The 25208-nt window shown below is 50.0% G+C and overlaps 1 protein-coding gene across 9 annotated transcripts; it reads left to right on the top strand.

Annotated features, from left to right (window-relative positions):
* The first annotated feature begins 615 nt into the window (after window positions 1–615).
* KLHL26 (kelch like family member 26) lies at window positions 616–21334 on the top strand. Of its 9 annotated transcripts, XR_010826701.1 has the most exons (7): window positions 887–2573; window positions 2671–2816; window positions 2974–4465; window positions 12432–12614; window positions 15683–17246; window positions 19333–19449; window positions 20557–21334. XR_010826701.1 is itself a non-coding variant. In XM_066983747.1 (6 exons), exons 4-6 carry the CDS (start codon window positions 4335–4337, stop codon window positions 17262–17264), a joined length of 1896 nt encoding a protein of 631 aa, XP_066839848.1. In that variant the 5' UTR covers window positions 891–2573; window positions 2671–2816; window positions 2974–3100; window positions 3186–4334; the 3' UTR covers window positions 17265–19173. The 9 variants fall into 9 exon arrangements, 8 of the variants coding, with proteins under 8 accessions (XP_066839849.1, XP_066839854.1, XP_066839851.1 ...); XM_066983747.1 differs by lacking the exons at window positions 19333–19449; window positions 20557–21334 and having other exon boundaries at window positions 891–2573; window positions 2974–3100; window positions 3186–4465; window positions 15683–19173; XM_066983746.1 differs by lacking the exons at window positions 887–2573; window positions 19333–19449; window positions 20557–21334 and adding an exon at window positions 661–773 and having other exon boundaries at window positions 15683–19173.
* The last annotated feature ends 3874 nt before the right edge of the window (window positions 21335–25208 follow it).

Here is a 25208-nt window from a genome sequence, read left to right as displayed (position 1 = left end):
GTGACGGGGCTCCCCAAGGCCCCTTCCTCTGTGGGGCTGTGACAGCCCCCCGGAGCCGTGACAGGGCTCCCCGGACCCCCCCAGCTGTGGGGTGGTGACAGTCCCTGGGCTCATGACGGGGCCCTCATGTTTGTGGGGCCGTGTCAGCCCCCAGACCCCTCATCTGTGGGGCTGTGACAGGTCCCCCGGAACCTCCACGGTCATGACAGGGCTCCCCCAGACCCCCTCAGCTGTGGGGCGGTGACAGCCCCAGGCTCGTGACAGGACCCCCGTGTCTGTGGGGCCGTGACAACCCCCGGACCCCTTCATCTGTGGGGCTGCGACAACCTCCAGAACCCCTCATCTGTGGGTTGGCGACAATCTCTGGGCCCGTAACAGGACCCCCGTGTCTGTGGGGCCGTGACAGCCCCCTGGAGCCCCCAGTGTCGTGACAGAGCTCCCCAGACGCCCTCATCTTTGGGATCACGACAACCCCCCGGGGCTCATGACGGGACCCCCGTGTCTGTGAGGCAGCGCCCGTCCCCAGACCACCCGCGGGGCCCTGACACCGCCGGCTCCCCTCGCCCTCGGGAGCCGTCACCGGCCCCGGTGGCGGCGGCTGCGGGGCGGCGCCAGGCCCGGCGGGCGCGGAGCAGCGCCCCGGGCCCCTCTCGCCGCTGCGCCTTTAACGCGGCGACTCCGCCGCCGCCGCCTCCCAGCTCGGGGCCCGGCGGCGGCGCAGCGAAGATGGCGGAGTCCGGCGGGGCCGAGTTCGCCGCGGAGCGGCCGAGCAGGTGAGCGGGGCCCGGCCGCGGCCTAGGCCGGGGACCGGGCTCGGGGAGGCGGTGGCGGGGCCCCCGGGGGCCGGCGGGGCGGGGGCCGGGCCCGGTCCCGGTTGGGGCGCGGAGGCCGGTTGGAGGCCGGCCGGGCGGGGGCCGCTTCACCGCAGGGCTCCCTCCGGCGTTCACGACCGCCTCTTTTATTTTTTAATTCATTTTTTTTTTCCCTTCGGCCCCAGGGGTCTTGGCGAGGCGGAGTGCCCAGCCCGGCCTCCCGCATCTTCCTCCCCAGGGAGGACCGGAGCGGGGCTCTCCGACCTGTAATTGATGGTCATAATGATAATAACGATAATAACAGTAATGATAATGATAATAACAATAACGACAACAATAACGCTTTCACTGCTGGAGTTCACGAGGCTGAAGTTTGCGGGAGGCTTTGTATTTCTGTAAATTTGGGAATGTGGTTGTTACACACCGGTCCTGCTGGCATGCACAGCCGCCGAGTTTTGTGGTGTTTCAGGCCCGTTCTGTAAAACCCCCCGTTTCTAACACGGCCCGCGGGGCCGGACGGTCCCGCAGAGCCACCGGGATCTGTCACACCCGTCACCGGTGGGGCGCGAGCTGCTGGGCACCCAGGTACCGCGGTGCTGGTGAAATAGGGCTCAAGGTGCTGGGCTCGGTGCCCCCCGCATCCATGAGCCCTCAAGTTGGTGTCTGGGGCCAGAAGGCCGTCCCGGGTGGTACAGGTGCTCCCCGCCCGCGGGGGATTTCTGTCCCCAACGCGTTGGTTCCCGTCGTCAGCCAGAAGTTACCGCGCTGGGCAGCGTTCAGGGAGCTGCTGGGTGCCGTGCCGTCAGCCCGTCGCGTAGCTTCAAAGCAGCGTTTCTCCTCAGCTTGCCTCTCCCCGAACCCACTCCCGAAATAACGTCACGCCGTGCTCGGGGAAGGAAGGCTCTTAGGCTCATTGTTCAGCACTGGAGAAGCCTGTCTCAATTCTCACCTTCTACATATATTTTATTTATTTTTTTTTCTAATGACTGACCTGTGTAAACTGGATGCCGAGCTGCCTTGGGCGTTTCATTTTCTCTCTCTGCACCTCTTTTTTTTTTCCTTCCCTCTCCAAACAGGAACAGCGGCGCGTCTCGCACACAGGTGTTGGTAGGGCTGATCGCCCGGCGCTGGGAAGCGTCTCAGTGTGGGGCGTGTAGCAGTGAGAAATGGAAGTAATTTGTTTCAGGGCCGTGATAAATCACCCGGGCTGGAGCTGCGGCAGTTCTGTTCCCTGAGCTGGAGCTCCGTGGCGTTCTCTATCGCCGCGTGTTTGTTTTCTTTGATAATTTTAAATTAAAGCCTGGTGAGATCTGGATCCTGCTTCTCGTTGGTCGTTAAGTCTCCCATTTTAAAGGATGGATTTATCGGAGAGTAAATCCATCAGGGAGCCTGTGGGGAGAAACCTGGTGGGGAACGTTGGATACGCTGCATAGCCTGATACAGATCAGGAGGAGAATTTCAAGGGCATGCCCGACCAACTCGCGATTCCTTCTTAGCTGCTTCTGACTTTTCTGCACTTCCTGAGCGTTAGCTCTCTAGGGCAAAGGACGAAGTCCTCCCTCGCTGCTACACGCGCATGCCATCTCAGCGGTACTCAGGCAGCGCGGGCAGAATTTCCATCTTTGGAATTGCGACCGCGTGGCTGCTGCGAGCTGCCCGCCAGCACGCTGGCTCCCCCAGAGCAGGAGAAGGAGCTTGTCTGCTGGGGATCCCGTGTGTCTGTGATAAGGAACGTGCTGTGCCAGACGGCGTGGACAAAAGGTTCTCTTCTCGCAAATTGAAAAGCAAACTGCCCGAATCTTCTATTTTGAAATAAATTTGCCTTTTTTATTTTTTCTTTCTTCCTCCTTATGGATAGAGTTTCCTGAACTGCAAATGGGTTGCATGTTTTACTCCCAGCCCTCGGTATCGTGTGGAGGGAGTGTGTCAGGCTACGTAATTACCCTGTGTGTAATGCTGTGCTCAGCGCTGCTCCCGAAGATGTGCTTTGAGCTTGGCGAGCAGGTAAGGACAGCAGAAATGGTGAAATCCATCGGTGCCGTCGGTAAGAGCAGCTCTCTGTGCTGCAGGCAGCGAGATGTGTGAACTCCGCGGCAGTGCTTGTAGAGCAGGGTCTCACAAAGCGAGGTCCCACAAAGATCTAGGAAAAACACCTTTTCAGATGCTGCAGAGGATCTGCCGCACAGGCCTTTAAGCAGGAATTAATCGGGGTGCCCAGACAAGCTGCTGAGGAGGGCTGCGTGTCTCTCGAACTTGGGATAATCCCTGGAGGGAAGGAAGGCAACCAGGTTGTACAAACACTTTTCAAAACCCTCGCTAATAGCGTTACACGCTGGCGTGTTTGCTGAAAGCAATCCCACCTGTCAAAACCAGGATGAATGGACGAGGGAGACCTGCAGGTCTTGCTTATCTGAAAGTACATGTGTCTCGCTTCACATCAAGAAAAAGTCGACCTGAACTCCCTTAACCTTACCGCTTCTGAAGAAAGCGGTGAGAGAGAGAGCAAACGTACAGGAGGACGGGGTAAAATGGCAACAGGGTAAGGAAGATAATGATAAGGGCTGTGAGCCTGCCTTGCTTTTGTGGTATTGAAACCTTATATAGCTTCAGTCTTCACTTAGGCTTTTTTTTTTCTTTTGAAATTGTTCAAAAGTTTGGTTTCGTGTGTTTTTTTGTGTTCTCTTCTCTGCCACATGGCAATTTTTAAACAGATTTAATTGTTAGATCTGGTAGACGCGGTGTAAATGTTTACACTCTAATTGAATCACTGTAAAAATAACTGCTGCTTTCTCTCTCAACATTGGAAGACTTCTGAGCTGGAGGCTTTATTTAGACCAAAAGTAAACTTCAGTGATTCTTTAAAGGTTTTTCTCTTGCCCCCAAGTATTGCTTGATGTTAGCAGCTTTGAGAGGAAGAGCCTCGCATCGCGGGATGATGGCTGAAGGCGTCGCTTGTATGGAGGATGACACTGAACTTGCACAGAAATCAGTGTAGGTCAAGAAAATCAAGAAAAGCTGTTGCGTTTCTGGGCTCCTTGGGTTTTGTTGTCCAGGCAATGCAGTTAGGGTGGGTGACACGAGGTGTGTGCGGAGCCAAACTGCCCGAGAAGCTGGAAAAGGTGCTGCTGTTTGGGACAGGGCACACGCCTGCAGAAGGTAAGTGCAGGGGATTTAGGTAACGAGGGAAGCGGGCTACAAGCAGCCGTGGCGGTAAGAGGATTTGATCGTGGAACTGAACGGGAATTGGTGTTACAGTGCCAAGTGCTGGGGCAGCTGCTTGCATCTGCTGCAAAACGTGGTTTCTACAGCTTGCCTTAAAGGGCTGGCCTGTGTTTCTTCCCCTGCCTGCTATTTCGTCACTTCACGTTGCTTTTGCTCGAGATCCCTGGCTGCTCAGGGGCAATAATCTGCAGGGAGGAGGTGCAGGGAGAGGAGGAGCGGCGTGCTGCGGGTCACGACAGCGTGGCTGTTCTGCTCCCCGTGTGCCACAGCGCTACGGTTACACGCACAGTGGGTGCTGTCATGTTTGTTTCAACACTGCCCAGAGTCTGCAATCGGATGCTGCAGAAGCAGGCTGAGACGAACGCTTCTCCAGGAGCCTCGCGGTCCGGTTCTGAAGTTCTCCTAAATTTTTGCGTGGAGCCGAGGGATCGGTATGGTTCGGCGGGCTGGAGGAGGTCGCAGGGTGATTTACTTGGTGGGGGGAACTTTTTGCCCCGTAGGAACAGCAAGCAGAGCTGAAATGGGCCGTGCCCGGCGGGAACGTGACCCAGGCTTGGACGAGCTGGGAAGCTGAGACGGATTTTTGGCTGAAAGAGGCAGTGGCAGTGCCACGGACCAGCTCAGCCCCGTCATACGCTCCACTTCTGAACGCAAAATAATCGATAACACGAGGTAGACAGAAGGGCAGGGTGGGAATCGTCAGCCCAGCTGCGAAGCCGTGCTCGGGGCTGGACCGGGTGTCCCTTTTGGGGTGGCCTTGGTGGCTCTGCTGTGCATCCCGGCACCACTAGGTGCCTCTCGGCCTTTGCACAGCGGCTGCCACGGGTGCTGCTGGAGAGGTGCGTGGGGATGGCAGCGCGGGAAGCGCCCGCTGCGGCTTTTTGGGGCGAAACCAGCCGCAGCGGCATGCTGCGGAAGGGTGGGTCTGCCTCCTGTCCTGCTCGTTTGGCATCGCCGCAGCTTTCCTTTTCCTCAACCCAGGGTTTGACCGAAAGGGCGTGGGGTGGGGGAAACACAGAACGGTTTAGGGCAGTGCTGTCAGCAGTATCGAGCGTGTAAAGAGCCCGTACTTAGACGCATCCACTCGTGTGCCCACGGCATTTTATGGGGTATGAAATCCACCATCCTTCTGGTGGTCCTCGTGCTGCTGCCTGAGCTCGGGAGCAGCCGACTTCATCGGACCACTTACACGCTCTGGGTGATTTTTCTGTTTGCTCGGTTTGCTCCTGGCTCAGCGGGATTATTTTTGGGGCTGATGAGAGTATAATCAGTAAAGTTTCAGGGGTAGCACCTTTCCCGTTCACAGTCGTTGCAAAAATACAGGTCGGGTGTCCCTGCTTGGTCAGGGACCTCCCGAGGTCCCTCCGAACCTCGTCCCTTCTGTAATTCCGCGGTGTCTCAGGCAGCACGGTGGTGGTCGCCACCCACGCTGAGATCCCCTGCGGCAGCTCCGGGTCCAGACACAGAGAGCAGGAGCAGTGCATGGTGGTAAGTGGTCTCAGCCTAGCGTGGGGGGCACCTTGGGGACCCCGCCGTGACCACCCCACAAATTGGGGCTCAGAGGGCTCTGTCTTGAGAGTCGCACTGTCCCCTTCGGTGCCCACATGAAGAGCACCAAACTGCTTTTCCCCTTTGTCCCTGCACCAGCATAAAGATGAACCTGGCTCTGTGACAGAAACATTTTTAAGAATCTTGTTGGGTTTTTTCTTTTTTTTTTTTTTTCTTCTCAATTTGTCCCGGGTACAGCATGTACTGACCAGTCCCTCACGTTGAAGCTCCATGAGGTGGCACAGAGTTTAATGTGCTCAGATGTTTCGCCCTCCACTTTTTTGTTCCATGCTCCAACGCTCCGTTTTACCAGGCCAGCCAGCTTTTGACAGCCATCCAGTTTTATTAGTGCTTTTAGCAGAAACCAAAATCCCACCTCCTTTGGCTCGCGAACAGCCTAGCGATTGAAGTCTGGGCACAGAAGACATTCGTGTGTGTGCGGCTGCTGCGCCCCGTGTGCATCCAGCGTGGAAAACAAGAGAAACAGAGATTCAGAAATGTGTCTGAGGGACAAAAAAAATAATATTTTTTTTAAAAAAGTTGAAAAGATGCTTGCTTTAACTTGCTGCCCTGCGTTCGGGTTATAGGGGTTTCCTCGGCTCCGGCTTCGGGACAAGTAGGATGTGGGTAGGCAAGCAGTAGGTGGATGGGGAGGACCTGCTTGGGAAAGCACTTAGGAGTGAGGCATTAGGGCACTTTCTGGCTTTTGCGAAATGCCTTTAATTGCTGCTTTCACTGCCTGCCGGGCTGAATCAGGCGTGGGCTGCCCTGCAGAGGGAGGGCGTGGGAGCCCAGCGGTGCCCGGTCCTGGCCCAGCGTCGGGCACTCGACCTTCTGAGACCCCAGCTCCCTGTTTGTGGGATGGACGGGCGTATCGCGTCCCCCTAACACAAAGCAAAAAGGCCGGGTTTTGTTCTTTTAGAAAAAAAAAAACTTCTTGCAATGACTTGTTCTCCTTTTGCCGAGCACTAACTCTCCTTAAACTTGGAGACTCGAAGTTTAAAAGACAGAAGGTGAGGTTTTTCAAACCGATTTTTCACTGTTCAACTTGAGACGTTTTGCAGAAGACCGTTTCCCCCAGAAAATATTACTCCTTCTAAACTTCAGACCCATTTATAATCTTTATTTGAGCGCTCCAAATTGCTAGGCGCTTCTAAATAGAGATATTAGTCTCAGGCTTTCTACTGGTATTTATTGCCTTGATGAAGGAGAGGGTGTCAGGAGAGGAAAGCGAGTGGAGGCAGAGGAGGGAAATAGGAGAAATCAAGAGAAGGAGGTGGAAAAGGGAACAAAGAAATCGATGAACTGATCTTTGCTCGCATATCTTTCCTAAGAATGCTTGCGCTTCTCTGGAAAACATCGCCTTCGTTCGACGCGTTAATATTTAATTAGTTGCTGATCATCAAGTGCTGATCGTCGCCGCTAATTTGACAGGCAAGCGATGGGGAAGGCTGTTCCTGGTGGGGTGCTGGTGACAGCCCTGCGTGCTGCGGGGGACGTAAGTGGGTTAACAGGGCAGGGATTTCTGCAGTCCCATCGCCTGGCAGCGAGGAACCTGCCTCGCACCCAAATTTCGGGTCTGCCACGAGAGGCTCGAAGGACGCCTCGGGGTGCCCCCTGCCACGGGGCTGCAACGGCCCCATGAAAACAGCGAACCGGCAGCGACGGGCTGGCCTCTTTGCCCCAACGTAACGCTCGGCAGTGCGTGCACGGTGCTGCAGGCTCATCTTCGTCGCTTGGGCATGTGATGCGAAGCCTGAGGAGCTGAAATATTGCAGTAACCATGGCTACCGGTGACTTATCCGAGGGAGTTTGACTTTTGTTTTGATTTTAAGTGTCTTAATTGTAGTTTAAAAATCAGAACCTGAATGTGGTTTTTTTTTTTTTTTTACTTCGGCATGAAGCGAAGGGCATTAAATGATTTGCATTATTAAAATACCTATAATGCTGCCTTTCAAAGGCTCTTAAAGAAGGTCCTTAATATTCATACCATACGTGCTAAATAAAGTTACTCTTCAGCTTTGTTAGCTCTGCTGCTCTCGCCATAAAGCATTTTTTTGCAGGCTTGAGTGCTCAGGAGGTGCCTCGCTGGTTATTTTGCAATCCCGAGCCCTTTGTTTATGTGGCGCTGAGCGCTTTGTGCATGCGAACACACACATGCTGCTGCTTTTCCTCCGGCCTCTTTTGTACCCCAGCCATGCCCCGCAGGGTCCTGCCTTCAGAGCTTGTGTTTACTGGAGAGGCTGGCTGCTGGAAGTTTGCCCTGCTTAGAAATCTTGCCAACCCCCTCGAGTTTCTCCTGGATGAAGAATTACCAAGCACCACCTGCCCAGAGAGGGGGGAAACGTGGGTGGATATTAGCAAAGATGCTGAACTGGGATGCAGAGAGATGCTAGCACCAGAACTCTCTGCCCATCCAAGGAGGACCACGGTATAAAAGGAGAGTAGCAAGAGGACTTGTGGAGCAAAAAACTTCTTTTCTCGCTTAATTCGATCACTGAAATGTTTTCATCTAGCCTGGTGTAATTCCCTCTGTTTGTACTTGTGCAGGAGTTGCAAACATGCTGAAATATGAACTCATGCTTGGTAAGCCTATAATTCCAGCTTTGATGTTTTTAATCATCAGTACAGATTTGGTGAAAAAAACAATAATGATTCATTAGCTTGAAATGCATCTTGGATTACACGCGGTGTGGTGGAGAACAGAGGAGGCAGAGATCAGGGACGGCTGTCCTGCGAGCAGACCTCGGATGGAGCCAAGGTCGTGCCGGTGGGTGTAACACGCCGCCGGGATGTTCTCTGTGTCTCATCTGAACCGGTTCTTGAAGTGTGGCCCTTAAATACCTCTCAGCCCGTCAGCTTTAGAGGTCTCCTGGGTGTCCGGCCCCGTGTTCAGACGCCTCCTCGCCGCATCTGTTTCGGGTCAAAAACCAAGCAGTCCTCGCTCAGAAACGCGTCAGCTAGGAGTCCGGGCAGCACGCCTGGGGCAAGGATGAGCAGGTGGCCAAGCTCCTGCAATAGGCACAGAGGCAGGAGGAGAATTTCTGGGCTTGTTTGCCTTCCCTGCCTGCCTGCTGTCTGGCTGGAGCCACTCCCTTAACCCTTGCTTTCACCTTTCCCCAAGCCTGCGACGTGCGTGTGGATTCGGGCTGATTTTCCCTAAGCTGTGGCCGCGGGTACCATGCTGAGCTGTGCCCGGTGCTGACTGCAGAGGATTGAAAGCAATCTGGTTCAGAGCAGCCTGGAGACAAATCCTCTATCCCATCAGCTGTATCCTAGCAGGCCCGTTCTGGAAATTGGGTGTCAGAGATGGTAGCAGAGTCCTGGGGAGGGCTGCCCGAAATGCGCGGCCCTTCTGAATTGAATTCCAGCTTCCCCTCCACTTGTGCTGTGGGTGCAGTTATAGGAAAATAAAGATGCCTTTCACTGCTGCAGCTATTTCCCTATGGAAAGTGGGATTTCTGTTCTGCTCAAGTCACCTGTATGCCAATATATTCACGGTAAAGGTCCCAATCATGTCGGTGTTTTCAGATCCCCTCGCAGGTCGCGGTGAGGCCCGTGGGATGTGCCAAGGAAGCGCTACTTGGTGGGGCCGTGACTTCACCTTTTGTGCTTTTCCAGAGGAGAAATGACCGTGCTGTACGTCAGCGTGCTCGGCGCCCGCAGAAGCCTCCGCAAAAGCTCTGCCATCCTTTTGAGGGCAAAGACGGGAAAAAAAAAAAGAGGAAAATTCCAGAAGCTCGCCAGCCCTGCCTCCATCCGAAGCGGCCGGGGGCAGGAGCAGAATAAACGCTTTCTCGCTATTGTGTGATGAAAAGCTTTTATCTTGAAGGCATGTTCTGAACCCCTGAGAAGTAGATGCAACTCCGCTGAAGTTTGTCTGCAAGGCTGCTTCTTCTGTACCAAATCGTTAAGCACCGAGTACGCGGCGGCATATTCAGATCTCGCCTTAGATAGGGACGGCCTCACAAAGGCACTTTCAAACGTTCAAGGCTTCCTTTTGTGCTGTTTCAGGCTCTGCCATCCAACTGCTGCCTCTCTCCTCCCTCCGCCTGCGATGCAGCACGGAGCAAGGCCACGCACAATGCGCGAGGCTGCCCCGCGGGGTGGCGGTGGGGCTGAGCCGAGCCTGCTTTTATCTCCAAATCCCTCCTAACCCTGCTGCAAACACGGCTTGTTGCTGTTTGCTCACCTGTCTTCCCCCCGCTTTGTCTCTTGTGAAGTTTCCTACTTGATTTCTCAGGCTTTTCGAGAGTTTTATCGTGCTTCCAGCTCGCCTGTTTCCTCTTAAGATTCTCTTTTTTGTATTTTTCAGCCTGAAAAAAAATGGACATCATCAGTGTTTCTTGCACTGTTGGGTTTTGTTTTGTCTTTTTTTTTTTTTTTCCCCTGGAGGATTGTGTAATCATGGCATCCTTTTATTCCACACCTGTAAAAAGACACAGGGACAGGTACAGGGAGTTTTCCTGGGGCAGCTGCTCGCAATTACTATTGAAATGAGTCGCATGTGCAAACACTTTTATTCCTGCACAGAAATACCTCTGGCTCTCTTAAGCTTTGCTCTGGTTATTTACGGTGCCTGTAAAAGTTAATTGAGGAAAAGGCAAAACGAGGGATGTTTGTTCAGGTCAAGCAGGTTGTTGGAAGAGGCACCCACACTGGGTTGTGCCGTTTCTGTGGATAGAGTGAACACGATCACCTCTGGTGAGTCCTCGGGCCAGCCCAGCGAGGAGGATTATTTAAAACTGGTGCGACTAAAACATGGAAGAAGACTCCCGTGAGAAGAATCCTGCAGGAGACGGAGTCTGATGAAGTTACGGTAAAGTCAGGAGCTGCCCTCTCCCAGGTGAGAGCTGGAGCTGCCTTGCTGTGTTTTGCGTGTCCAGTCTGGAGGCAAAATGGGTTTGCTTGGGGCGCGGTACCGTGTTCAGAGGCACGGTCCTTTCCTATGTGTGGCATTTCCTCCTTGCGACCCCAGCGAATTGCTCCGAAGGGGAGAATAAAACGAGTTTGACACGATGAATATTCATGTGCTCGCTCCCTCCAATCTCTTCCCTCCTTCGCCATGGGAAGAGCCGGGGCGCGTCGATGTTTCTTGGCTCTCGGAGCAATGGATAAGGGTCTTGTCAGCAACTGACTCGTTGCTAATCCTTTTTATTAGGGGAAGGATGTTGTAGCTGGACTCCGTTCTCCGTACTGAGACTTCAGTATGTTTTGACTTCAAGGTAGGGATTTCAGACGTGTGCTGCAGGACGCACAGCTGACTAGTGTCAGTCATCCCAGCAGGACCCCGTACGAATTTTGGGGCGCCTTCCCAAGTCTCAGTTCTGAAGCAGGCTGCAAAAGACTTGATCTCGGCATCCCGCAGCATCCCAAAGCGCTCTGGAGCTGCTTGCGCAAAGCGTTGGCTCTCCCAGCGCTCTGATGAACATCACAGACTTCCCCTAACTCGCCTCTTCTGTAAAGCTCGCAGGAAATTGCAGCCCGATAAGTTAGGCAAGTAGCAAGCCCCGTCCATTGTTCCTTATTGTTTGAGGGTTGTTTACATCCCCTGTTTTCTTATCCCATCTCCGACCTCGCCTGCTTGTTTGGTCCATTGTGTGTGGCTGCTGTTGTTGTTCAGGTAGTGAACTTTTTGGGAGGGCTGTTAGCAGATCTGATTATACAGCCCCTAGCACACCGGGACATAATCTGTATATTATTTTTAGGCTTTGTTGGTATGCTCTACCTAAATAATAATGCCACCTTTTAAGTGCAGCACTAAGTGCACTCCTGTTGTGGACTTGGGAGCAAATAATCCAGCTTTCCAGCTTCACGGTCACCTACTTGAGATTTTTTTTAATGTCACACTTCCATAAAGTATTTCCTAAAATGTAGATAGAAACCCAAATACCAGGCTGCTTCTGAGAAGCTCAGACCCACCTCGAATACTGATTCTTGTGCATTTTCTTCCCAGAACACGGGATGTTGGCCCTGCGAAACAGTGCAGAGTCGGATTCTGTTTGCAGGTGAATCCTACTGCCTCCTGTTGGTGCAAGCAACTCCCCCCGGGTGTGCAGGGCACCCCGTATCGCCCTGCTCAGGAAATCTCAGCATCGCTGCAGTTATTTTCAGAGCAGCATGGAGTAGCTTGAGTCCTTTCCGCTTGCGCAGCAATGCTGCCGACGTTCACCTCCACTGACAAGTGCATCTGAGGCCAAGTGAATCTAAGAATGATGCTCTCTGCACCGAGGAACATGTGCGAGAGGCATTGGGAAACCAAGGAAATATTTACACTGGGAGGGGACTGTTTACAGTGCAGTTCAAACAGCTGACGTTATTTAGAGCAGCCAGGCCTATGTAATATTTTGCTTTTTCTCTTCTCAGGAGGGTCAGGCGTAAGGAAAGGATCAAACGGGGCTAGCGGGGCCGTCCTTGGACGGCACGGAGCATCTAACAGCTGCACTTAGGATAGGTGCTGAGAAGAATAAGCAACTGTGATCCAGCCCCGTGGTTGAAGTCGAGGTCAGGGTGGACTCTGGGGCAGTGGCAGTGCGCGCACGCCGCTGTTCGGCGGGGAGGTTGGCCCCGCTCGCTGAAGGTTGGATGGTCTCCGAAGCCCCCGTGTGCTGCAGCGTGGCAGGTTGTCAGTGATGGGAAAGTATAATTTGCAATTCTGGAAGTCTCTTTTGTACCTGGGAGAAGGGAATGCAACCGAGGTACTGATGTCATGATGTTCTGTGTGGCTATCGAGCTGGGAATTTGCTTTCAAACTGCTTCGTGTTACAGTATCTCCCCCAGCATGCTTTGTAGGTATACCACATATTGTTTTAATTTAAAACCAGCCTGTCTCTCTTGTTCTGTTTTTAGCATGGCTGACAAGAACAGCACCCTGAAATGCACGTTCTCTGCTCCTGGCCACAGCACCACTCTACTGCAGGGACTGGCCTCGCTCCGAGCTCAGGCTCAGCTGCTTGATGTCATCCTCACTATAAATAATGAAGTGTTTCAGGTTCATAAAGTTGTCTTGGCTGCCTGCAGTGACTATTTCAGGTGAGAATCTGATAGGGAAGCAGGCATTTGTACCTTTCCCCTTGGTTTTTGTTTCCCCATCCTCTCCCACCCCAACCTCCCCGCCACATCCCAACATCACACCCACACACAACCCTCTGGAGGTCTGGTTTGCCCCGCGGATGTCGGTGGGATTACCCGTAGGTGTGTAGAGGCCTGGAGGCTGTCCCTCTGCGTTCAGATGAGGTTGTTCTACTGCAGCTGCCGGTTCAAGCCCAGGTCTTGAAGCCACCTCGGCAGCTTTGCCTGCTGGAGGAATTGGGTTTTGCCCCGGAGCTGCTTCAGCTGCTTGGGAAGTGGCAGCGAGGGCTCTGGAATGGGTCATCCCATCGAATGACGGTGCCCGTTGGAAAAACGCTCACGTTAGCTTTAAATACCACCGATCTGTCTCCAGCGCGTCACGCTCAGCTGTCCAAGGGTACGGAGCATTTTGTGTGTGTGTATTCCCAGCCCCCTGGGAAGAATTGTCCCATCCCGTGTCACAGAAAGCTGGAGCACGGCGCTGGGCTTTCTTAGCCAAATTAACGTGGGGTGAGCCAACGGCAGAGCGGGGAGTTCAGTCTTAAGCGAAAAATTGAGTTCATCTGTCTTTATTCCAGTCTTTTATAACGGTGCTCTGACTTGGAATTACTTCTTTTAGTTAGGGCTCTTTGCTGGCAGCAGCGGCTTCGTGGGAGGGGTGCGCTGGGGGCAGCAGGTACGGGGAAGGCTCAGATCAACAGGGAGCTTGGTGTGGGGCTTCTGGGCTTGGGGTCGTAGCAAGTAAGGGTGGAGAAGTCCCAGTCAACCGAGGCTGTAATCCCTTGACGTGTAGGTTCCTTCCTGACCTAGCAGGTAATCAGAGGCAAGGGACTCTTGGCTTCCTTCTCCTATTTCTTCGGCTGCTCTGATGGTGTCCGCCTTACGTACACACTGCCTAGGCTCTTCCCTTCTCTCCCCCTTCTCACTCCCCTCGGTAACGTAAACCTTCCAAGCTTATCGCTCTCCCTAACAGGCATGCAATTAATGATGGAGCTGATCTTCCACCAAATGCTAATAGCACTATTTGTATTCATAAATGCTGTATGCAGTGCCACCGCTAGCGTGTTTTCCCAGCTGAAGTATAATTGCTGAGTAGGTTTCTAGCTATAACTTCTGCGGTGTTAAGGTTGTCCCGGGGAACAATGGCAGAATAATCTAGCTTTGGAAAATACTCTGTTTTTATGCAGAACGGGGAGGGAAAAGAGTGAATTTGAGGCGTTTATGTAATCAGCATTTTAGAAATGTAACACTTTTTGAAGGAATTGCACTCTACTTGATGGTTTGTCTTCATCATGGCAACAGTAATGCTTTTCTTTGCTTGTGCACGTTGAGCTCCGTGCAGCTAATGCATGAGTACACATGTGTCTGCATCTCCTCTGGGGCAGGGGATCAGGGCAGCACGCTGTGCTGTGACATGGGATATGCAAGGGGATTTTAGCAGAATGCTCTCATCTGCTGTATGGACAAATAATTGCGAGCAGTGTTCCTGGTCACTTGGTTACAGAAAGCTGATTTCATATGCAGATATTTCCTTATTTAGGTCATTTAGCTTTTTTGTAGGTTTATGCTGGACGGCAGCAGTTCTTCTAGCCTGGTTTGGACAGGAAACTTGGAACTCCTGTCTTTTGACAGCGTTCCCAAGGTACTTCTCTGTTCCTGTGTTGATGCAGAAGAGGAGGGTCTGTTCAGCATTTTCTCCCAGCAACCTTGGAGTCGCTGCAGCTTCCTGAGGCAGCTCTGACACTTTCTTCACAGCGAATTCACCTTTCAGATGCGCAAGAGTAGGTTATCAGCGGTGGGGGAGACTAAAATGTGCAGGCAGTTCAAAGCTCTTCGGTGTGACAGCCTTTGTAGGCTTGCTGTGATGTTTGTGCAGTGACACTGGATGGCGAAACCGCGTGTCACTGTCCTTCAGCAACCCGGTTTGACTTCGCTTTCCCCAGCGCTGCTCTGCTGCTCCTTGTCGAATACTACACACGGCGCGACCCTTTGCCCCCGAGCTACCAATATGTAACAGAAACTGCCGAAACTTAATGGAAACGCATAAAAAAAAATGTGCAGTTCTGTCCGCATCACGCCCACGGGCCCCGTGGCTGGGAAACGCAGCACCGCTCGAGAGGAGCGGTTTACGAGATGCCTGTGCGCAGCCCTCGGCGTGGTATGTGCTTCCTGTGGAATTTAGAAGCCTCCCAAGGAGGTGATCTAGGGCCTAATCTCAGCGTGGCCTGGTCAACTGATGTGCTTGCAGCTGTGCTGTAAGAAAATCTTTTTCTTTTCTTTTTTTTTTTTTTTTTTTTTAAATTGCCTGCTAGCCCCCTGCCGTCGTACTGCAACATAACAGACGTTTTCTGAAGTGGTTGCAACTCCGATTTTCTTAAGGGAATGAGCCTTGGAGGGGAGGTTCTGTTGTGATTACCAAAGCTGTTCATAAATTGTCTTGCATCTGCAATATTGGAGCCACTTGATAGCTGGCCTACAGTGTAATGGGCTAACCGAAATCTTTTCCTGAAGGCCCTGCTGCACGCAAGCTCAGAGGCTCACTGACCTCTTTAACATGGGTGTCTTTCCAAATAGTATTCTTTTATGGTCACAAATCCTTCATACTTAAAAAATATTAGGTAGTTAGGGGTATGGATAGCAACCTATGCTGGTGCAGGTCCTGTTGTAGCCTTTGGTTGCTGCGTATCATGGATACGTTGGTCCAGCACGCACTGCTCCCTGCTCTCATAGCTCTGCCTACTCCTCGATGCTTTGTCCTGTGAACCATCCTTATTTATGCTGCCAGTGACAGGCAGATAGAAAAACCTAGCTTTGGTAGCTGAATGTTACTTCTTAGTGCATTGTTTATGCAAGCTTTACATAATAATTACATGCTCTTATTTCTCCTGGCTTTTAGAGATTTAGCCTTGGTTTATTTTTCCCCCTTATCCTTCCTAAGAGAATCAGTATGTTCAAAAAAAATCAGAAGTAATACATCATTTACATGCGTTTAAATAGGAGGAAATTTTGTTTGTGTTCTTGACCTCCAGGGCAATGTTCACAGGCGGGATGAGAGAAGCCAGCCAAGATGTGATCGAACTGAAAGGTGTATCTGCAAAAGGACTGAAACACATAATAGACTTTGCGTACAGTGCTGAAGTGACTCTTGATCTTGACTGTATTCAGGATGTGCTGGGAGCTGCTGTCTTCCTCCAGATGGTGCCTGTCGTGGAGCTCTGCGAAGAATTTCTGAAGTCTGCCATGAGCGTAGAAACGTGTCTCAACATCGGGCAGATGGCCACCACCTTCAGCCTCGCATCCTTGAAGGAATCGGTCGATGCCTTCACCTTTCGGCATTTCCTCCAGATCTCTGAGGAGGAGGATTTCCTCCACCTGCCGCTGGAGCGCCTCGTTTTCTTCTTGCAGAGCAATAAGCTGAAAAGCTGCAGCGAGATAGACCTCTTCCGCGCTGCCGTCCGCTGGCTGCAGTACGACCCCGCGCGCCGTGCCAATGCCAGCCAGGTGCTCTGCCACATCCGCTTCCCGCTCATGAAGTCCTCGGAGCTGGTGGACAGCGTTCAGACCTTGGACATCATGGTGGAGGACGTCTTGTGCCGGCAGTATTTGCTGGAGGCCTTCAATTACCAGATCCTGCCCTTTCGCCAGCACGAGATGCAGTCCCCGCGCACCACCATCCGCTCGGACGTCCTGTCCCTCGTCACCTTCGGCGGCACCCCCTACACCGACAACGACCGCACCGTGAGCTGCAAGGTGTACTACCTGCCCGATGCCAACGTGCGCCAGTTCAAGGAGCTGACGGAGATGGAGGTGGGCAGCAGCCACTCCTGCGTGGCCGTGCTCGACAACTTCGTCTACATCGTCGGAGGGCAGCACCTGCAGTACCGGAGCGGCGAGGGAGCGGTCGATATCTGCTACAGGTACGATCCGCACCTGAACCAGTGGCTGCGCATCCAGGCCATGCAGGAGAGCAGGATCCAGTTCCAGCTGAACGTCCTCCACGGCATGGTGTACGCCACCGGCGGGAGGAACCGCTCGGGGAGCTTGGCCTCCGTAGAGAAGTATTGCCCCAAAAATAACGAGTGGACTTACGTGTGCTCCCTGAAGCGCAGGACGTGGGGGCACGCTGGAGCCACGGTAGGAGACAAATTGTACATCTCGGGTGGGTACGGGATTTCAGTGGAAGACAAAAAAGCCCTGCACTGTTACGACCCGGCCGTGGATCAGTGGGAGTTTAAAACCCCAATGAACGAACCCAGAGTCCTGCATGCCATGGTGAGTGCAAATAATAGGATTTACGCTCTGGGAGGCCGCATGGACCACGTTGACCGTTGTTTCGATGTTTTGGCTGTGGAATATTACGTGCCTGAAACAGACCAATGGACAACGGTGAGCCCTATGCGCGCGGGCCAGTCGGAAGCTGGCTGCTGTTTACTAGAAAAAAAGATTTATATCGTAGGAGGGTACAATTGGCATCTGAACAATGTTACGAGCATTGTGCAGGTGTACAACACAGAAACTGATGAATGGGAAAGAGACCTGCATTTTCCAGAATCTTTCGCTGGGATAGCATGTGCTCCCGTGATCCTGCCACAGGTAACGACCCAGAGATAACTACACGTGACTGCGTCGGCCTGCGAGATCACCCCGTGTTGCATGTTACCAGGATGCCGTGTTGTTTCTTTGTTGTTTGCAAATGGTATTGTGCATTTTGTGGGTGAGGGAAAGAGAAAAATAGCTTGCGTTCCCTCCTCCATAAAGTCCCTCCTCCTCTTGTGTAGTGTTCTGGCAAGCGTGCTTCATCAGAAGCACTTGTCAGCTAGTTAGACTTAACAGATGTTACAGCTGGAAAAAGCTTTTCTCTTTTTTTTTTTTTTTTCATTTTCTGAAAGCGGGTGGGGGGGGAGAGTGCATTTTGCCAACTTTCCGTATTTTGAACAATGTTACACGCTGCAAACACTGACAGCTCAGGAGTAACTAAGTACTGTGGTATGTTTAAAAGAGTTCAGGTGTGATTTTTATCAATCGCTCCAAACATCATCGTTATGTCAATCTGTTGTTTTCTAGCAAACAAAAACCAAAACCTGTATAACATACTGACCTCCAGAAGCAATAAAGGGACAGTGGGAGCTAGAAGAGCTCAGGTGCTTGGATTACGAAAGCATATTCTTGCTTTTCAAAGGCGACTCGCTTTCTTTCCCCCCTCCAAAAGGGGGAATGCTTATCCCTGCACACCTCTGGTCTCCGTTGGTTCTTCGTTGTTTGGATCAAGCTGCACTTCCAGATCCCCTCCTCACCCCCTCCAGGCAGCAGCATGATATTCCTGTCCAGAAATTCTCCCGTAATTGGGGCGTCCGCAGTCCGCAGCACAAAAGCCATGTTGATAACTTGATTACGTGTAAATGGGCATGATTTTTTAGAACCGCCAACGACTCGGTTGGCTTCACTGGCAATAAGAGCTCAGCAGCTGTTCATCCAGGCTGAAGCAGGGAGCACCCAGGTTTCTGTTCTGGGGCCCCGCTGCCTTCGCCTTTCGGATCGCTCCACCTGCACACATCATCCAAACTCTCTTTGCACAGTAAAGGAGGTGGGTGCTACTTGCTCACGTGCTTGAAGGTTTTCTCCCTTGACTTGTAAATAAGATTCCGGGTATCATAATGTGATGGAAGTCTAAGTGGAATGTGTTTTGTTGCCAGTGAGTATTTTAAATTAAGAGATTCATGTTAAGGTGGCTCCGTCGTTTTTGTAAAATCTGTGTTTACTGCACAGAATACTGTTACTTCCTGAACTTTCCTTTCCTCCAAGCCATTTTTCTAATTAATTTGACCGATTAATGAACTGAAAGTTTCTCCTTTTATCAGGTATTCTGTTTCAAGGGCTTTGTTTTGTATTTGTATAAGTTTGATTTTGATGTATGCAGCCTTCTTTTTAGAGACACTGTTGCATTCTGCTGTTAAATAAATGCTCTGCTGTAACCTTTAGAGACAATATATAATGTCTGTTTTGCTGATGAATCATTCATCAGGTCTGTGTAAAGCATGAACTCCATACCTCAGATTCACTGAAAGATATTTTTCTCTAATAATTAAATCAAAGCACCTTTGGGTATGATACGGTGAGGGCACACGCTCCTCAGTTAAGCTCTCCATTCTAAATTTTAGTTAAAATGGTGCATAGTTTCATCTGTTTCTATCTATTTGCTGGTTTGCCAATAATAAATTGATGAAAAGTGCTTGTTGTTGTATAGTATGCTGAAGTCAAGTGGGCAAGCTCTGCTTTCTAGCTCTTACGCAGATAATTTACTCCATTCTCTGTTCATTTGGACTGGCATAGAAGCTAGAAACACTGAAAAACGGTCTTGGCAGATAACAAGCAGATTTTGAAAGGATGAAATGTAACTCAATACGAGCTTCAAAGTTACAGACTTTTTTTTTTTTAATGCTTGCATATGCTTATGAAAAGGCTACTTTCTTAGCTTAGTAATAAATGGAAGGTTACTTGCTTTCCTAGTTGCAGAACACAATTAATCCTCATGTGAGTGAGCCATTCCCCCATTGTTGCCTCCCTAAAATACTCAAGGATTTTTCCCTGTTTTATTTAAGCCCTCCTACCAATAGTATTTCTATGGCAGCAATTGCTGGTTTGTGTCTTCTCTAATAACGGAGTTTTTCTGAACGTGCAGCTTTAGTGCTCACAGGCCACGCCGCAGCAGATGACTGGAGAAGCCACGTGATGACCGTAGCTGGCATCTCTTCAGAAGGAACTTGGGCTTTTTTGTTTTTCACTCCAAGCTTCTAAGGTACGTGTGCGTGTGGTGGGGAGGGAGAGGATTAAAGGGGGGAAAAAAAGAAAAATCCTTGGAAAAATGAAAAAGCGTGTTTGGTCTCACTTTTAGTGTCAGCCTTGCAAAAACAAACATAACCTCTGTATTCATTCACATTGGAATGGTGGCTTTGTAGGCCAAGGATACACAAAGCCATTCTGAAACTGTATTTAATAAGCAAACCAACTGTTGCCTGCTATGCAGCAAACTTGCCTGCGCTCCCATTCCCTGGAACTGCAGAGCAGGTGCTGGGAAAGGTTTCCAGATCCTCTCAGTGAGACCTACAACGAAGCGCTGCTGTGCACCACCTTGTTACTGGAACGTTCTTTTCATGGCAATATAAAATAATTATTTTTCATAACGTGAGCTAGACGTATTCTAACTGTTCTAAATTTAGCAGAGACAGGCTAAAGTATTTGTGAAAGTGCGTATCATCCATATTGATAATAAAGTTTGTTTTACTCCTTTGAAGTACATAGCTGTGGCTCTGAGCCATTCTATACATAACCATTATTCTGAAAATAAACTGGTTTGATTCTTCGTATTGAAACAACTTGACAGCTAGATCAGGGTCTTCATAAATATCCGAGTGATCGTGCTGTGTGGCTGGGTCGGAGAAAATGCTTTAGAGGATGCCCTGCATGAGAAGCAAGTGGACTGGGCTCCGCTCTTCCTCAAGAATGAACCAAGCCAGATAAATGTTTGATTGCACTCAGAGCCATTTATTAGTCTCAGAGCAGCAATAAATGTTATCAGGGTAAACCTGATTTGGTACATTTTAAAATACCCTTGAACAGATGGGGAACAGTAAAAGCACAGCGTCATTAGTTCTAGGTATTTGCAGAGTATGCATGTCCCATTAGGGACTCCTGTCAGGGCCGGGATAATAGCTTCTGTCTTCTCTGATGTTTTATGGGCCTGAAATTGTACTTAAAACTATAAAGGAAGAAAGCACTAGAACTCTTGGCAGGGTGCAGAACAGCTAGAGATTGGGAATGTCTGCATCCTATTAATGGTGTCGTTGACCCTTTTCCAGAGGGTCTGTCGGCTCAGCAATCCGACTGTCATTTCTCCCTATCCTAGAACCTTGCTAATTCGTGCAGACGCGTCCTCGCTGTTGTCTGGAGGTCTTGGAAGTTTACTACCCGCAGAAAATTTCATTTCTTTGATTTACAAGGAACGAGGACACTCCCACTAGCTCTCGGTAGCCTGGTGCTGATGTAAAATGATGCTATGCAACAGAACTGCACAGGACCTCTTGTAAGCCACATCAAACCTATTCAGATGTTTCCACTTCAACGTCTGTGATAAGGTCTGTAGTTGCTGAAAGTCTGCAAACTTCAGGGACATTTATCATGCTATGATTATTGAAGCCAGACTACTGTCAGAATAAATAAAACATGTTTCCCAGTGCAACTCTAATTATGATTTTTAGCCAGTTGTGTAATGTGCAGAACTTTATTTACAATAAATCTTCCAGTTGCTTGCATAAATGAATGAGATTTCATCACTTGTGACTTAAGGACCAGGAAAAGTTAATGTGGTTGAATAAATTTACAGTCTAGTCTGGGTGTGTTGGCATGTCAGGCGAGTGAGGGAGCAGAGCTGGCTAGCAGTGCCTTCCTAGGAGGGCTCAGCTATCTTGAATTTCACCTGGGAGCATGTATATAATATTACAACGTGTATAATTTCTCACTTAAAGTTATTTTTTGCAGAGACAGCTTAGATTCCACTCTGCATTTTAATACTGAGTAGGCACAGTGTCAGCCCACAGACTCCAGAACTTTTGTTTCTCGTTCCAAACTAATAACCGAGCTTCAGAAACACAAGTTCGGTGCTTTCCAGTTTAATATTTCAACTTCAGAGAGCTTCAGAGAGAAGTTTTAAACTTTATTTGCGGGGCGGTCCTGATTTCAGCTGCTCCAGCATTGAATGTTCCATGAGATGAACACAAAATGGGCTTTCTGCATGGAGACAGCTGCTGGTTTAGCTCCACAACCTGAAATTAGCCTCAGATTGTAAGAGAAAGGGTGCAGATTCAGAGCAGAGCAGCGGTGGGGGCCTCCGGGAGGGCAGCATTGGGGTAGTGTGTGCAGTTTGCAATGGAAAGTAAAAAAAGCTGTTAGAGCAAAAGTTTTCAGAAGGTTTTATAAGCTGTAGAGAGCAAATCAAAGGTTCCTGGCTTGATCCCTGAGGCTTTGCAGTTGCTATTTCACACCAAGGCCCCTGTCACGTAATTAGCTAGAACTATTTTATATGGCTTCTTAAAAAATGAAAATCTTTTTTGCTTGTTTATGCAGGCTACCAGCCAGTCTGCTTCTGGCTACACTGCTTTAAATCTGGAGCAATTCCTTTGAAGTCACTGGAGTTGCAGTACATTAACACTGCAGTACCTAAAGCAAATTCATCCTTTTAGATGAGTTTAACGTTTTTGATCTGTATCTTCCGGTCACAATCCTTTGAAAATGTACTAAAAAAAAAAAAAAAAAGAGTATTTTACATACGGTTATCTGATGGTTCTAATCAGACTGCTAATCTGTGTCTCCCTACAAAGTCTGCAATTACACGCTTTAAGTGCGCCGCATCCTTTTTTTCCCCCCTTTTCTCCTCACTGTGGCCTGGGGTCTTGTTTAAACATGTGATCCTCCTTACGGGCGCAGATTTACTGCTTGGCACTATCAATACTTGCATTCAGTACGAGTGCCTTGAGGACAGCGGTTCACAACTGGATTTAGAAGGAATGTATGAATTTCGCCGAGGCTTGGAAGAGAGAAAATTTGCCCCGTGGTGCAGTTAGCATGTCTGGACCTTAATTTTGCACGCTTCGGGGATCTCGTGTGATGAAAGCTCTCTTATGCTGAAAGCATGTACTTGCTGTTTCTTAAGAAGAAAATCAAAGCGTGTGCCATGGAAAGGGGGGTTCAGGTTTAGTGCTCGGAGGAGTAGAGTTACTCCCCATGTGCTCACGTACGCTCGTGAGCTGTGCAGCCCGGGACAGGTGTCCTGTGCTGCCTTCTGCAGCCTTCCTGTGCTTTCCATGGGGCCACGCTGTGCTTGAGGCTTTTCCTTGTGCTATCTGAGTCTGTCTGAAAGACCGGTGTGTTCTTTCAGGCTGCAGCTGCTGCAGTTACACCAAGGTAAGTGGAGGAAGGAAGGGGACCCTGCTGTCCCTGCTTCTGTTGGCAGTATTAATCCAGAAACACGTCCACCCACTGTACCAGGGCATGAACGACCATAAAAGCAAACCTTGATCCCAGGCCAGACGTTGGGCAGGTTTTCAGCTGAGGGCTTACAGCTTGCAGTTGAGAACCTCCCAGTTTCACGACGGAAACCACGTTTTTACATTCCTTTTGAGGATTTTGCAGAACAGCAATTAGAGTTCGAGTGAACGACCTGCTGCTGCTATCCAAGAGGGACGAAAGGAACTTCTTAGAAATGCCGTTTTTTGAAGGCATGCAGCATTCATCTGCAAAGCCCAGGGGCTTGTGAGTAGCACAAGACACCCTGTTCCGTAAGGCACTTCAGGTGGTGTTTCAGTCCAGTGCAGAGTTTGCTGTTAGATGGATGCCTAACTGTTTTGCTGAAATCGGGTAAAGCCACGCACTGATGTGCTTTGCAGACTGCAGCCTTAACATGGCCACAGTCGGTGGCCAGCTCTGCACTACAGACTTTGCAGCAGAAACCTGCCAGGGTAGGAATGCGACTTCCCTGAAAAACAAAAAATCCATCTCTCCCCCGTAGGACTGTCCCAGTAGACAAGTTTATCGGTGTGGCTTGTTTTGCTTCAGAGGCAGGAAGAGGGAGGGAGGGAGAAAGCGAGCACTTTGACTTTGTGGCTACAAAACAGTTTGCAAGCAGGGCTGCACTGTAGAAGAAATTTTTTAGTTACGACATACCGCTGCTCCTGTCCCAGGTTAGCAGTCTTCATGGAGCAACCTGCGTTGCTTTTGCACACCTTGTTCATTCGGTGTGCGAATGAAATCGGAATGTGTAGGGCAAAGAGAACAGCTCAGCCGCAGAAGGCAGCAAAATGGGACTGCTGTGGTGGTTGCTTAGTCACCTGCTGAGGAATCGACTTTTTGTAATGCTCCTGCTTGACTGAGACTGAAACGACTGACGCTGGGAGGTGCCTGAGTTTGGCTGGCGTGTTTGTCTAAGTGGTCATCGGGCCTTCATGCAAAAATTACCAGTTCCTGCAAACAGATTCTCTTTCACCCTTAGATCTTATATTTTTTTAATACCTTCAGCATAAAAATGTGTAAGTTGAGCCTTTGACTTGAAGGTAAACATCTGTCCTAAGGCAAGGAAATAGCAGGGGCTGCTTTTCCACTGAGGAGTAGGCAGGTAGTTAACTACGTGGAGCCTATTAGCCACATTTGAAGCCGATGGTTAATAGGATTATATTTCTGCTTGAAGGTAGTAGGAGAGAGCAGGACAAGGCGTGATCCTTGTGCAGTTCCCCACACGTGATTGGTGCCTACCCCATTTTATAATATGAGCACTCAGGAAACTTCTGCAAAGAAGTTTGGATTTTAACTCTGTTGCTTATGACCCTTTTCGCATATGTCTCCGAAGCCAAACCGTGAGATTTAAAAATAATTTTTTCTGCTCCTTTACACATAGAATATCACCGAATTGTCTGAGCTTTGATTTGACAGAAGGCTGTGGAAGGAAACATGTTGCTCTCTGACATGTTGCTGTGTCTGATCTGCAATTTGATTGCAGTGGTGTAATCTCTTAGTGGTAAAAAGTACTTCCCGCTTTCCTGTTTGCTTCAATAAAGTGCGTGATTCTCGCTGGTGCCTCACCTTTTAGTGCTGATTGCGAACATACCTGGACAGAAAGCTTTGCCCACTATTCAAGGGTTATCTTTGGAAAGACGGAAAGTGGCACGCGCTTTACCAGCTCACCTTAGCATCATGGGAATACTTCTTGCTTCAGCGTGGCGTGAAGCCAAGCCTCGATTCTGGGAAAAATAACTGTAACAGAATCCTCTGTTGGGCTGCCAAAGTATTACAGAGCACCAGAACATAAGACTCGTAGAAATGAGAATAATATCTTTCAGCAGTCGGTGTTTGCTTTCTTTCTGTAATTTCAGAAATTACTGGGAATGGTGAAGAAGCTAAATGGGAAGGATGACAGTGGCGTGATCGGGGAATTGTGGTGCTCTGTGCAAGGATCTTTCCCCAGCGCTCTCAAGAGAGCAGAGCCAAGTGTTCTGCACGGCTGCGAGTTGGTTTGCTTGGGCTGCCCATCAGATTTGATGAATGGTGTAGAGAGGGTAATTCAGGTGCTTTTATCTGCCGTCTGGAAACAAGGATGTCTTAAATGGAAGAAACGTGCAGAAATTCCAGGTGAAACAAGAAAACGTTCTTCCACTGTAAGCACAATTCAGAGCTCGGTTCAAAATAGCATTGGAACTCAGGACTCTGTGGATTTCACAGGATATTCTTCCCTGAGGATAATGGGAACATCAACAGGAACATTAAGTAGGAAGTGTGAGAGATCAAAATCTTTGTCTGTAAGCAAAAAAAAAGTTCAGCTTATTTGTCGATCAAGGCACAGTCTCCTGCTGTCTGCTGTTGTGTAAGTTTTTCAGCCTCACACCTTCCTCTGAAGCCTCCAAGGGAGCACATGGAAGTAGCTGGATCTCATCTGCCAGAGCAATTCCGAAGGATCTAGAGGATAACAAACAAGTGATAAGTAAACAAACCCTCCTCCCCGCTACCCGCTTG

This window comes from Anser cygnoides, chromosome 27, assembly GCF_040182565.1.
Source record: "Anser cygnoides isolate HZ-2024a breed goose chromosome 27, Taihu_goose_T2T_genome, whole genome shotgun sequence".
In the NCBI taxonomy this organism is placed as follows: Eukaryota; Metazoa; Chordata; class Aves; order Anseriformes; family Anatidae; genus Anser; species Anser cygnoides.
This window is presented reverse-complemented; position numbering and strand designations above follow the sequence as displayed.

What these genes read in the sequence shown, in the direction of transcription:
- KLHL26 (XM_066983746.1), top strand. Translation starts at nt 4,335, where the DNA reads ATGTTTGTTTCAACACTGCCCAGAGTCTGCAATCGGATGCTGCAGAAG. An exon ending in TGCGTGGAGCCGAGGGATCG is followed by an intron (nt 4,466 to 12,431) that starts GTATGGTTCGGC and finishes TTCTGTTTTTAG; the next exon opens with CATGGCTGACAAGAACAGCA. An exon ending in GCCTGCAGTGACTATTTCAG is followed by an intron (nt 12,615 to 15,682) that starts GTGAGAATCTGA and finishes CTTGACCTCCAG; the next exon opens with GGCAATGTTCACAGGCGGGA.